The 14,771-nt window shown below is 34.1% G+C and overlaps 1 protein-coding gene across 13 annotated transcripts in view; it reads left to right on the forward strand.

Annotated features, from left to right (window-relative positions):
• Window positions 1-14,771, forward strand: part of LOC142344497 (sodium channel protein 1 brain-like) — a 182,220-nt gene that overhangs the window by 137,680 nt on the left and 29,769 nt on the right. For all 13 annotated transcript variants that reach the window (XM_075396185.1, XM_075396182.1, XM_075396186.1 and 10 more), the window contains exons 18-19: window positions 150-354; window positions 9,663-10,165. In XM_075396185.1, the coding sequence (XP_075252300.1) occupies window positions 150-354; window positions 9,663-10,165 (708 nt within the window). The remainder of the gene's footprint in view (window positions 1-149; window positions 355-9,662; window positions 10,166-14,771) is intronic.

Consider the following 14,771-nt stretch of genomic DNA (forward strand, 5'->3'; position numbering starts at 1 on the left):
CTTATCAAGACATGTCAAGTCCAAAATGCCGTATGAAAACTAAGCAAATCCTAGAGTTCTTAGCAAATTCAAGTTTTTTTCAAAGCTAAGTTTTGGCCAGAAAACTATGATCTGGCTAGGTATTGCAACTTTTTTTCTTTGTTGAATAGGTTCTGAACTTGTTCTTGGCTCTGTTGCTCAACAAGTTCAACCAGGAAAACCTGAAGAAGGAGCAGAAAAAGGAGAGCAGAAGACTGAAGGTCGGCTGGAAGAGACTTCAAGGTCTGTTGAAGAAAAATACCCGTATACAACCCAGATTACTCGACGTCATCAATGCCGCCAAAACTGCCACTGGAGACAACGGGGGTGGAGATGGTAAGTGTCAGATGATTTAGGGATAATCGTATCCGTACTCCCGTTGAGCGAGACACGTCTCAGTGATTCTTTCAATTTGAGAACTTGCATGCTTCCGTGTCTATTTTTCTAGATTACTTTGAACACGTTGACGTGCATTAGACAAATGCTTTTCAATGTTTAAAGTCATTGATGGATTAAAAAGAGTAGTAGATGAGTAGGTAGCGAATGAAACCTTTAATAACGAGTGTCTAATAAAAAGAGTAGCCTTAGAAGCTTAATTTAACTCGTTTATTTGTTTTTTTAGATCCGATTTCATTTCCGATCTGTTTTGGGTGTTTTTTATTGGAGAGTTGATTTACTGTCGGTATTGTTGGAAAATTTTCTCGTGTTCTATTAATATGGAACACAAAATTCAGACAACAGTCAAATTTTTTGTTATGCATAGGCAAATATTTCCTGAAAGCGTTAGTTTCAGTAACGCAGGTAAGTTCGTAATGCTTGATTTTTTGGGTTAACTCAAACAATTTTTGAAGTACACCATAAGGGTCGAGAATATTTGGCTCAAGGAAAACAGATGTTTTGTATTTTCAAGCCTCGCATACAATTCTTGAGCCTATGTCTAAATATTGCATAATTTTCATAAAATTAATGCAATCGAGAACGCATGTTTAATGATTCCAATGGTATCATTAAATTCTGATATTTTTCTTTTGTGAGTTTCCGAAATTTTTGATCTTTGGTTAAATTTTTCTTCTCAATATTAAAGGTTTGATATTTATTGTTTCTTAGGCTTAGATTGATTGACTTTGGTTCTCTAAACTCATCATTAAAAAGTATTTGTCATAGTTTTTAATTTGCCATTTCTGATTTTTTATAATAATTTCAAATTTTGTTTTTCTTCGCTTGAAAAGGAAGAAACATATTGTTCGTTCAGTCACTTTTTTTGTTGTTGTCGCCTGCTGCACAGATATATGCAATTCAATTGTAAACTAACTTACTGGCCGTTTTTTGGAGGACACCTAGGTCAATTTCTTGCTATATTTAATAACGGTGTTGTTAATAGTGTGACTGTCCCAAAAATTGCTTATGGTTCGGTGACCTTCCGGGTACACTTTATGATAACTGACTTGTGGGCCCAAGGTTAGGGTAACCAGAAGGGGGATCGTCATGCTCGGAGTAAAGGTGCGAGGGAGGCTGCATGCTCATGGAAGTGCGATCGTTCTGGGTTGATGGTATTAAGTCTCGCCAGTTAACTACCTGTTTTAGTAGTTTTATAGTTCGGTTGACTTGAGGTAAGTTGGGTTCTTAATGCAATGAATTATGTGACTCAATTAAAATGCTCACGATGTGATACTTCTTTTTTATACAGCTGTTTTAACCCTTGTATAAATTCGACTCAATTATGACATTAGCAGAAGCAGGAACTGCTGATGCGTGTTATGAGGGCAAAATTTATTGTTCCTCTGCAATTCTTTGTGGAGTTAGTTTGTGCATTCTGTTCAGAGATTATTGGATTTAGAGCGGTATCAGTGATTTTTATGAGTGTTAGAGATGAATTGAGATTTTGTCCTTTTTCTTTTTCCTATTGCTCTTTTTTGGAGGGAGTATGTTTTTAAGGTGTGTCCTTCAAGCTGGTTTTTTTTTCGATTTTGTTGTTTTGAATGCTCCTTTAAAATTCATTCTTTACAAGTTTTGTTCAAAATAGTAAATTTTGTTGCGTAATTAATTTTGTTTTCCACTGAGCAATAGATTTTATTCGGTACAAATTGAGCAATGGATTACTTCAATCCAAATATCAATAGGAGTTATATCATTTGTCAATCTCATCTCCGAAGTTTGTAGTCTTTCATAATTTTTTGTCTCAAATTGGTTTCTTCAATTTTGTAGAAAAATTTTTGATAAGTAGTGTAGAAGTAGTCTCTAAGAAGGTTTTTTACATGGTAAAAAACATCATTTTTTTAATCAAAATAAAATATTTTCATCTTAAAGTGGTTTTGAAAACTTAATGATTCGAAGTATTTTTCTCCCGTTCAGAAACCAGCATTTGTTTTGACGGTAGCGATAAATATATGTTTACCGATTTTAAAATCACCAAGTGTTGGAATTTTCCGTGCCACGTATATACAGGCTTACGCGAGTCGTCTTGTTTTGCATACAAAAACAAATTTTATGCCGTAGATAACGACGAAATTGGAAAAAGTAAGTATGACACAAGTGGATTTATTTCTTTTTGATTCTCTTTGCACATCACCCAATAGTTTGTTTTGTCAGTTAGGTCATGTCATACTATTTATCGTACGCACTAAGCACTTCATACGGGGTACGACAGGAGATCGAAAGACAACAAATCGATAGCATATTTAATAAAGCGTTAAAGTGGGAAATTATACTAAATAATACGCGAGTTTTACGCATACCTTAGTGTGACGTGATAATTTTTTCTGTAGTGATTGATTCTTATCAAGTCCCACGGACCGCTTAAGCATGGCCATGGCCAGCGAGGCATGGCCAAAGTAGCCAATCTTATATTTAAAACTTAATAAATAACAGTTTGTCTTTACAGTTGTCAATTGGAGTTTCTACTCACTTTCTGTCTACTGTCTCATTTCTTGCAAAATTCATCGCTTACGATCTACTGTCCTTTCTATTGACTGTCCTGTCCCCTCTTCATATAGCCTTTTTGCTAATAAGTCATGTTCGTAACAGTTAGTCAGTCTGTGATTCTGCAATTTTTGGGCTTTTCAGATTGAAACTTCGATAAAAGCGAAAGATATAAAATGAATATTGATTTTTCCTGACTTGTCGCTGATTTAAATTGTAACTAATTTTTAGCTAAGAAATTACCTCAAAATGACGTGTATATAGTACTTGTACTCATTTCTGAACTTCTGTTGATTTGGCCATTCTGAGATTTGGGGTGCTCTCAGGCTCAATTAAGTTTGAAGCGCCTTAAAATAACTGCAGGAAAAATGTCAAATTGTTATAGCCAACCACCCCATAGTGGTACTTGTGCGTATAATGGTATGGTCTATGGGGGCTGTCATCTCAGGGGAATGAGCCAAAATCATAGCAATTTTCCAATAATGCTAATTTTGTGGAATCAAAATTTCATAAGACTCTCAGAAGCTGGCGCTTTCTTATTAGGAGTGAACTACTTTTTCCATCACGTTTTCGCGTTCGACATCAATGGAAATGAAGAAAAAGTGCTAACGTTGTTTATTTAGATTGTTTATTTTGTTCATTTCCATGTTCGCTATTTTTTTTATCGGTAACGTTTATAGAAGAGTTTGTTCATATGAGCGTTGCTGAATGATTTTAGTTACGTTTCTTGTTGCAACAACTCTTTTCAACTTTGCTGACGCAAGCAATAGTATTTCATTGATTTAACTGACTGTTGTCTTGGTTTTTTTTCAATTTTATAAGCAAATGTTGACGTCCCTACCTTAGACCATACTCATTGCATTAATTAGCAGAAAACATGTTAATTGCTAACTTGGCCGAAAAGCATCGGTCACTGCTCTAATTGTTCTGAAATTGTTAAACGCTCAAAGTTATAATCGAAGTTTTATTGCAGTTTCGCTGCTAGAAATCGGCTATTTGAGTAGCTCTTGTTTTAGGCTGCAAAAATTGTTACGTAACTCGTGACGTAATTTGTGTTCCATTTTATTTTGTTCAGAGTTGGTTGTATATTCTAAACAAAGGAAGCACTGCTAATATTAATTTCGGTTCCATTATTGCTTCCATTTCACCCGCTTTGATGAAAGCTGGTTTCAATGCGCTTTTTTGAAACAACAAAATTTGTTCCTGCTTTTTTGAAGTGTATATGACCTCCAATCAGCTCTTTGCGTGAACTAAGCGGATGGCAAAATACAAAAGTAGCAAAATTGGCATTTTTGGAGGAATAGTTTAAACTTTTAGGAGGAAAAAAGTATGTTTTTGTGGGAAAAGCCCGAGGATTTAATCATGGAACAGTTGATCCCGAGGATAAAATCAAAAATATTTCCTCTGCAGTGTCCTAATGCATGCAAAGAAAGAAATAATTAATTTCTACGCTTCAAACAATATCATGAATTCAAATATAAATACAAATACTACAATTATTGAGAGGATAGACAAACGAGGCCGTATAGACCCACCTAGTATCTGCCCGAGTAAAAATGATGATAATATTTTAAAACATTATTCTGAAATGAAGAAAGAGAAAAAATTAAAAAAAAAAACAGAAAAAACTGTCCCCTCTTCATATAGCCGTTTTGCTAATAATTCATGTTCGTAACAGTGAGTCAGTCTGTGGTTCTGCAATTTTTGGGCTTTTCAGATTGAAACTTCGATAAAAGCGAAAGATATAAAATGAATATTGATTTTTCCTGACTTGTCGCTGATTTAAATTGTAACTAATTTTTAGCTAAGAAATTACCCCTCTCCCCTTTTTTTATTCCGATGTGGCAAATGATTGTCAAAATATTTTGCTTAGGCTTTTAATTTCAGATCTTCGTTTGTTTGTTTTTCATTATTCCACCCCGGTGATGAGAAAAAAAAATTTTTTTAAGTAAGTTCCTTTAATCAAGAACTCTGAATCCACCATTTCTCCTAAGCTATAAGAGGGGCCAAAATTTCTGGCTGGAATCCCGGCTCAAAATGGGCTTACATTAGCACGCAAGCAGGGATCAGAAAAAAATCGCAAAGAATTTGGATAGGAACTGTTTTTTGTTCCCCGGAAAGTATAGTTATTTATATAGCTGATATTTTTTCACCTTATATTTCTGTATAAAATCTAATCAGATATTATGGATAATATATCCTGTTTGATATGTTCTGTCACCTACTTATATGACTATGTGCTTATATGGTCATATAGGTAGGTCTGCTATATAGGTAGGTCTGCATAATATTCTGCTATAACGAATTGAGTTTCACCTAATCTAAATTTATAATATCCTTTCTTTTCAAAGAAAGAATCACTGTTTTTTATCAAATAACTTTAGCCATCCAGAGTTTTAATCAGGTTTTTTGTTTAATGTAACCGTTCACTTTTCTCTGTAACTTTTGAATGAGATCGAATTTGAGTTTTATTTCATCTGTTGGAACTCTTTAGCTTTCTCTGTCAGGAAGGATACTTTAGTTTTTCTGTTAGCTTTTTCTGTCTGATTTCAATGGGAGAGACGTTACTGTTGCTCGGAACGACCAAAAAGAGGGAGACTTTGATTTTTTGGGAGAAATGAAAATTGACCCGGAAGAGAACCGGGTCAATATTTTAATCAATTAAATTAAGTTTGTGTTAAATGCCAAATAAAATAATTTATAAGTGTCGTCATTAATGTCATTTTGTTGCACTGGTGGTTCTTCTCAGTAGAGATTAGGTGAAACTGCATATCACGTTTGAACGTAAAATAACAATAATTTTTTTGCAACTCAGTTTGCCTGATACAATAGCTTCTGCTGCCCAAACCGCCAAAATTGATTTTGAAGATTAAGGAATTAGTCACTTTTTGCGGATACACCCCAAAAAATTAATTTTTATGGGTAATAGTAGTAATGGCTTTGTTTTTCTACTGCCCTAGAGTTTACTATGCGTGTTTGTGTTATGAATTTCAGTGACTTTTTAAAGTATACAAGTGCTTTTATGAATTACACACAATTGCATATAAATATATACATACTTTCACAGAAAACTTGACGAAAAATGATACTAAAGTTGAAACTAATTTTCTTCATTGATTATTCCCATGTGATGCTTTACGTTGATTTTTTGTAACATTTATTTTTCAAGGACTTAAAAATATGTTTCAGAAAATGTTTTCTTAGAAAAATTTGTTTAGAAAATATGTTTTCTTTGAATCAGTTTTTTTGCCAATGACGACTTTAAACAACATTCAAGCAAATTACCCGAATGGCGTGCAGGCAATGGAACTTGCAAAAAAATGTTGCAGGTTTTTAAACCAGCACAGTCGCTTACCTGCTCTGTATAGAGCTAATTGTACCTATACATTCATTAGGGTGCAGAATTCAATCTTCATATTTGGTTCTGAGCTGTTGTTGATGTTAAAGTATTTGTTCAACATATTTTTTCCAGCCCTCCAAATTTATTCAGGGCCAGGAATTTCAGAGCAGTTTTGTGAGCCAAATATTGACCAATTGATTTTTGCGGAGGCAAAAAGTGGTATCACTGAAAAGCTCTGGAAAATTGAACTGATTGTTGGGTGGGGAGGCATTTTTATTTTCTGATTTCTCGGTGAAAGAATGAAGGCTGAAATTGTTTGATGAAATTGTCAGTTTTTCACTAGTACGTTGTTTATTAAGCTACTATTCGAACTCGTTTAATTCTTATAGAATGTTAAATAACAGCATTTAATAATTCTAATGTTCTGATGGATATAGTTAATTAAGAGGACAGATCCGTCGAATTCGGTTATGCAATTAGAACAATTTCAATCTCTCCTATTTTGTTTTTGCTCAACAATAAAATAAGTGCGGCTGTAAATTAGTTAAGTTTTTGTTTTGACAGGGTTCAATGTATAACTTTAACAGATTTTCAGATATATTTTTATCACAATTCCTAATTAAAGTAATTAATTTTAATTCAATGGGTTGAAAATAGTTTTTTGAAGAAAACTATTTCATTGAATTACTCGCAAGTCATTGTTTTTAGCGAGATACTTCGGATTTTTAAACCCTTAGGGTAGAAAAATCTTAAATGATTTTTTGAAGCGAAATTATGGTTGTCAGATTACGTAAGTTTTTAATAACAACGATGATAACTAGTGCGAACTCTATATGATTGCTAGTATTTCGCCTTCATTCTCGTCTAAATCCGGCAATTTCTACATAATGATTGAAATGTATTCATAGCTGTGTCTCTGCGAAGTTCAAAAGATGTTTACTTTTTTGAGAAAAATTTATCATGTCTTCTGTGTAGGCTTTCGTGCTCGCTATCTACAAAACTCTTAGCGAAAGTTCCGGTGAACGTTACTGTAGCTTGTTTTGCAGAATAAAACAGGCAGTGCAGAAGATTCTATGTGGCCCTAGTTTATTAAAAATGCCAATAAAACAAAATCCTAGTCGCTTTTGCAAGCGTTTTTACTGCAAATTCTTTTAAGAAACAAGCAAGAAAGACGATAGACTGGTTCAGAGATCTTTGTGCTACATAATTGTCAAAGATCTACAGAGATGTTTTGATAGTTTGAATATCAAATTTTTTCCTTCATTTTGTTTTTCTGTCGTCAAACTGTTGTCGAAAAAAGCTCAATGGTTGAGTTGAACTTTTTATTTGTGGCTCAATGATTAGATGTTAGATATATAAGACCGTAATTTGCTCTTTCTCAATATATCTTTGTTCAAATCACGGCGTCTTCAAAATTTTGATAAATTTCTCTTTTTCCGTCAGAAAGTACTTAGGCGTCCTCAAACAGTTTATTTCAATTATTTTTTTTTGAATTTCTGTTGTCTTATTTTCTGCTGTAGCGAAACCAGCATGTCTTTAGAATTGTTTTCGAATCTCAACCCGTTCTTTTAGTTCTTTTAAATTGTTTGATCCAATAATTTATGAAGAAGGAAATGTCAGGTGGATCTTCTTTTTTTTAAAGGAAAACATATGTTCTTCATAATTGTGCTAGTTTCACTATTCGGTCAGAAGCTTTTATAGGGCTCCTATTGATATAAGTAGATTCGAGCTATATTACGCTGTTTGAGAAGTTTCCTAAAAGTTAAATAATTTATCTTGACTTGGTTCTTTGATAAAAAACATTTTTCTCCTTAAATGATTTCAATAATTACATAGTTCAAATAATTGATCTTTCACAAGAAGACGCAAAATGAAGAAATAAGCCTTTCTTGTACTAGGACTATTTTTACATCTATGAATGTCGATTTGCGTCTAGGTGTAAACAGATGTTATGTCGTCAATTTCTGATAAATTGTATGGGATAAGAAGGATTGAGTTGCAAACGCACATTTCCGATCCTCCTTGTTTTTAATGAACATTCAGTCGTATTCTGTCAAAAATTTCAATAGAAGAGCTACAATTGTAGCTTTGCTACTACAATGAACAGGAATTTCAGTTGAACTTTCTCGAAATTTATGAGCAATCGAATCTTTCCGATCCTCCTTGCTTGATTATAAACACTTTTATGTTTTTTTGAAAAAAAAAATGAGCAGAGGAAGGGTAATGTCTCAATTCTTGCGATAAAAATCAAGCGCTAAAATTTTGATCTAATTTTTGATGAACTGGAAAGGTCGATGACATTTTCTGTTTTGTACAACAGAAACAATTGTATGTCTGTATATATAGATATATTGCATCCTATAGGTGCCTTTTAGTTGGTCATTTTTCAGTAAGTTGTGAGTGTTAATATTGCATTAACCGTGGTGTCTCCTCAGAAGGCCTCAAGTTTCCTTACGGGGATTGCCTGTCATATTATATCTTAAATCTGGGCTCTCAAATGTTTGTTCTATTGATTTCCTTTCACAGTTGGCATTTGGGAACAAATGAAGCGAATTGAGAGAAAGTTGCAACTCTTATCTCTCCTCTTCTACTTTCTCCAAATCAAATCTTTGGAAAATCAAAAGTGGGCTCTTTCAAAATGTCCGATTACAGATCAAAACATTAAAAAATCTGACAAGTAAGGAGAATAATATGTTTAGATTTCACTGTGACCTTGAGCCGGGTTATTTGTGTCTTCTGCGTTAATTTGGGAGACGGAATGTTATTTTACAAGTTTCTTCTTAGTTCAAAATTCAGAAAGGAAGTCTCTCATTGTACTCATGTTTTTATAATTGTTTGTCTTTGTATTCTTAATGTTTTAATGCTATGAGTTTTTTTGAGTCAATAATCAGGCTCTGTTGATGTCTGCAACGCCTTTAAGTCGGTACTGTTGCAGCAACAACGTATATTGTTTAATTGCTCTCAGGCGGTGTTTGTATGTAGTAGTTAAGTCTTCATTAAGGCTTTGTTATTACTATTTTTCGGATAGCATTTTTGTTTGACCTGTTTGACGTTTCGTACGACTCTTTCAGGCCTTTTGATTTGAGTATCCTTATTGGGACTGCCAATTGTTCCGCGACCTAATTGGGTTTCATTCAGAATTTCAAGGTCTCTAGTAACTGACCTTCGTTGAGGCAAAATACCATTTCGATGCAAAATACCACCGAACGCCAAATCAAAAGTGAGCCAAGTGTAGTTTCAGGACTCAATTTCAGTAATTTTAGTGGTATATAATAAGCTTTCATAACTTTATTTGAAGCACCAAGCTAAAGCTGGACCCCCCACCCGTTGTTTGAAATCAGTTAGTCTAATGTTTTTTTAATGAAGTGTGTTTTGTACATTTTAGCATCGGCTGAAGACGCACAACAAACCATAAGTCCTCTTCTCATGGCATTAAGAAGGGCCAAAGCCGAAGGCCGCCTTGATGAAGTCATAGCCGAAGTGAACCACGACCCGAACGAAGACATGTCACACGACAACCACTCGAACGGTCACGTGATGTCATACAAATCGTCTTCCGCGGCGACTCGTAATGGTGGCGACGCATTGGGTTCTTCTCTCGGCAGGTCCTCTGCGATTTCTCGGGACAACCGAGGCAGCCATCGCGTCTCGTTTCAAAAACAAGACGATGATGACGACAGTTGCAACGATTCGGAAGCCGAGATCGAGTTGATTGACTGTTTCCCGCAAGCTGTCACTTCGGGTTGTTCTGGTTACATGAATTTACTGGACACAAGTACAATTGGGAAAGCGTGGATTGAGTTGAGACGGAAGTGTTTCTACATTGTGGATCACAGATTCTTCGAGTGGTTTATTCTGGGATGTATTCTTGTCAGCAGTATCTCATTGGTTAGTTCTGCTTTCAAACGCTGGTCACTCTGCTAATTTATCTCAAATTGTTAACCGTTCCATTAGATTCTATTAATTTGTTATCAAAATCTATACATTAAAATTTTATGAGCAAGAATTTACTAAATTTTCCCCCGAATTTGAGGCCAAGTTATTTGAGGCCACAACTGCGTCGTTCCTAAAGAGTCTCTGAGGGCAGGGTTTGTGGGTACCACTACCCCGTTTCTTGTCCCCTTTAGCGATGTATGTTTCGAGACATTTTTTTTAACACCATAATAGCCAAAAAAAAATAAATTCCATCTTTAATTTGTCCTTCGTTTAACTCCTTCCTTTAATTTGAGGGTTTCAAGTGTTTTATTTTCTTGGAACAGCGAGAGATCTGATGGTTAAGGTCCAATGAAAAGCAAGCAAAACAGGATAGCCGTGTTTTCTCAACTTTTAAGGTTAAAATTCAATTTTCCGCAGCTAAATGCTTTTGGCTTTTTATTTGGATTTAATTCTCTTCTTGCTCTTTCAGACCTACTATACATATAAACACAAATCAAAAATTTTCAGTAGGACAATGAATAAAGAAATTTCAAGGCTCAAAAGCAGACATGAGTTGACATTTGATATTTGGAATTTCTGTTTTAATCTTCATAAATTTAAACAAATTGGGTCTCGTTTTTATTCTAAACGTCAATTTTGTAATTTTCTCCCGTTTCTGGTATGACAATTGCCGATTCATTTGGTTTGACAGGATGACACACAACAGTGGGGTCTCCATATTCACTCCCCTCATTCCCTGTCCCCAAGGAGACGAATTGCTTCTAGTAAAAGTCACTTATTTTTCTGTCTCCATCTCTCTGTTCGCTTCTGTTTGATCTTAATTAGAATTTGTTGGGTAAAAAAAGTAGAGTAGACAGCTTTAAGATGATGACAAACATTGATGCCCTTTTTATCATTCCTAAAGCTGATGTGAACATGTTAGTTTTTCAGTGCATAAATGACAAAGTTTTAAAAAAGTCTAGTTTTACTGTGAAATAATTGGGATTTTAAACTGTTTACTGAGTAAAAATATGACGGGTTACTGCAGCGAGTATGATGGTTCCTGTTTAGCTCATGGGTTCACGAACAAAATCGAAGTTATTTGATAAAATTTTTCGATCGATTTAGTTTTCAGTTCTCTCTCCACTTGTTTCACTGGCATTAAAATGCCCATAATAATAAATTTTTCCAGCAGTCAACTATAAACACTATAGATAAATTTGGAAAACAGTTGTCATGAAATTTTGGTTTGAGAGTTTGAATCGGTGAAGTAGTCTATAATAAGATCTAACAAGATGACTCGTGCGAGTCTATGCCTAGTACAGAGTGCTCCAATATACCTCTCAAGTTCGCAACTAAAAATTTTAATTTCTGTCAGAGCAACTTGCAAGATTATTCGACGGCAACTTTTGGAGAAAATTAATTGTACAGTTTGAACCACAAAATATGCTGTCTTTTTTGCAGACAAAATTTAGAACTATTTAACACTTTCAAGTAAGATAGGCGTAGTACAATTTGAACGATACAGACACAGAAAAGAACACACAGCACATTACACAAAAAACACCAACACACAAATGCTAAGAACAACACCAAAAAACTAATTTTTTACTTGGCAATTAGTCGATACTTAAGGTTGTCACAGTTCATTTAGGTCTTCTTTGTATTTTTTAAAAAAACTAGATGTGGATTTTTTGAGGCAATTCGTTGGTGATTGTATTTTGACACTAAAATTTGAAATGTTACATTTTGAAGTTTTTCATTTTTTCACTTTGATATTTCTTGAGCATAATGGGATTATTAACTTTTTAAAATCTCACATATGTGTCATCAGCGAGATTTAACAACTCAAAGTTTTGTATTTGTACTTATTTAAAGCTACAGTATGTAGGAAATTTTGATGAAATTTTTAAATTGCTCTTGAACGAATTTCATAGCAATTATTGTAAACGTGTTGGTCTTTTTTGCAATTTTTTTGCTCGACTATTTTGCGCTTTTCTTCTAGAACATTCTTTGACTTCTCAAGTGACTTTTTCACGCTTTCATTTTTTATTTTTGTGTGATCTCGATTGCTCTCACTCCGAAGTAAAGCTTTTGACTAAAATAAAACTGATTGCAGCATAGCAAAAAGAAGGGCCGGATAGCCGACTGGGTAGTGCTTCTAGTCAAGGAGCTGGAGGTCAATGGTTCGAATACCATGTGGTGAACTTTTTTTACCAAAAAAGTTATCTAGTTTGCAGCCCCTGATTTAAATTGCATCGCTTCAAGAGAAATTCTTTCGATATTAGTCGGTTTATGTTCTAATTTTATCAAGATGATCATGATGATTTTGTCAGGAGCATCATGATTTGTTGACAAAATTTGAACTCTGCCCCTATTTATGTCTAACTTATAAGGGAACCGACCCTATCGAACTTCACACGAACACCAACTCTCTCCCTCTTGCTCTCTTACACAGCGATACCTCACACGTTACACACGCGCACACATAAACCCACACAAGCGCCCACAACAACACACAAACACATATACAAGCATCGACACCAGAAAAACTTTTCTGGCTACTGACCTTTACTCAAAAATCGTTGACGCTTATTTATTTGTTGACTGTTTTTCTCTGGAAAACTAGGTATGGACATCTGAGGCAACTGTATCGGTATTCGTAAAACTGACACTGAATTTGTTATGAATTTATTGAAGTTTTTCGAATTTTTTTCTCTAACTGGACGTTCCATGGGCATGAGGGGACAGTTTTTTGTAAATCTTGTAGGTTTGATATTACTGAGTTTTATAAATACACAGTTCTATTATTAGAATTTTTTAAAGCCTCAATTTTGAATTATTTTATAAAAATTTATATTATTTTGGACAGTTTTTGCACTTGGTCTCTTTTTTTGTCTCACCTCTGACCTAACTAACTCTCACACTAGCTCTCCATTTCTACCTCTCGTGCTCATACTTAGACATGCGACACATGTTCCACAAAGAGACACACATACGTACCCCCACACAAGTGCACACACACACAATCACACAAAAGCAAACACCGCCACCAAGAAAAATTACCTTTAAAATTTTCCTTTTGGCAACTTATCTTTACCAATGATGCGTTGACGTTCATATAAATCTTGATAGTGTTTTTGGAAAAGTACATTTGAAATGCTCGAGGCAATTGTTTTGGTAATCGTAAAATTGGCTATAAATGTTAAATATTGTTTTTAAAAGTTTTTCGAAAGGTTTTCATTTTTGATGTTTCATGAGCATAATCCGCCTAATCGCTTTTTAAGATCTCGCAGATGTGTTACCAGTTAGATTTAATGAACAAACATTCGGTTTTTATTGTATTTAGAACCACGAGTTATGGCAAGTGTTAAGTAAGTTTTCTAATTTGCTTTTTTTGTTAGTTTTTACACTCTGCCTCTAATTGTGTCGAACATGTAAATGAATGCTAAATGCTGCCCTTGAAGGCTCATTTGTATTAGCGACGGTGGAAAACTTGATTATCAGTAATCTGTACGTTTGGCCCTTTCTCTACTTCACGCAAGAGTTTTGAATGAAATAGGAATATTCAAAAAGTTTGTGAAATGAAAAAAAAAGAGTTTCTTTTTCTTCTTTCCCAAAAACATTTTTCTTTTTTATTTGAAGAAGTTTCTTAATCAATAACCTTATTAGTTTTCAATTTACAGAAACTTGGAAAGACGGGTAAAGTTTATTTCGAAGAGCAGTTTCAATATACAGACAGGAGAAAAAATAATTTTTCCTGTTTTCAAAAGAAACTATGAACAATCATCGCATTAGCTTTTTCAATCTTCAATCTGGAAATCCATAAATTATCTAATTCAAATGTAACTCCTAAACTATCTTACTTTCTGTTCTGCATTATACTGGTGCAGATAAGTTCGAACCATCTGCTCTGACAATATAAAGAGTTTAAGTAAAGAAGATAAGAAAAGATTTTCAACTTTACTTTTTAATAATGAATTTGATTGGACTTGATTGAACATGAACCCGTTTTCCTTCTGTGCACAAATTCTTAGCTATTTTGAAGTGGTTAGTTTTGCAGAGATTAGAATAATTGTTTGCAAAAAAGCTCTAAAGGTTAGAAATTAATAATTTTTTCTCCTTTTAGTTTTACATTCCAAAGTTCATTTTTGCAATTTTGATTGCTATAAAGTGCCTTAAGCCTCCGATTTCGCACAAAATGGTTTTGATGCAGAGAAAGAATGGGTCTTACAGTAATTTTCAGCCAGCAGAAAACAGAAAGACGGTTTTTGAACAAAACTTGAGAAAACGAAAACAACTTGAATGATTTTTTTTTGGAAATTTTGTGTCAAATAGTTTAAATTGCTCTTTTTAAGCCTGAAACTTTAAAAAATTACTTGTGAATTTTTTGATCTAACTTAATTTTCTGCCAATTTTCTCCGTTCGTTTTTATCTTAAATGTCAACCCGATCTGTGACCACCCTCCCCCGAGCGCTGTTTTTTTCCTTCCAATTTTTACGTCGAAATTCCTTTGTGTTCCCCGTTTAAATTCCTTGATATTCCCCGTTTTCAAATTTCTCGTATTTTTTATGTTAAT

This window comes from Convolutriloba macropyga, chromosome 8, assembly GCF_964194025.1.
Source record: "Convolutriloba macropyga chromosome 8, txConMacr16.3, whole genome shotgun sequence".
Taxonomy (NCBI): Eukaryota; Metazoa; Xenacoelomorpha; order Acoela; family Convolutidae; genus Convolutriloba; species Convolutriloba macropyga.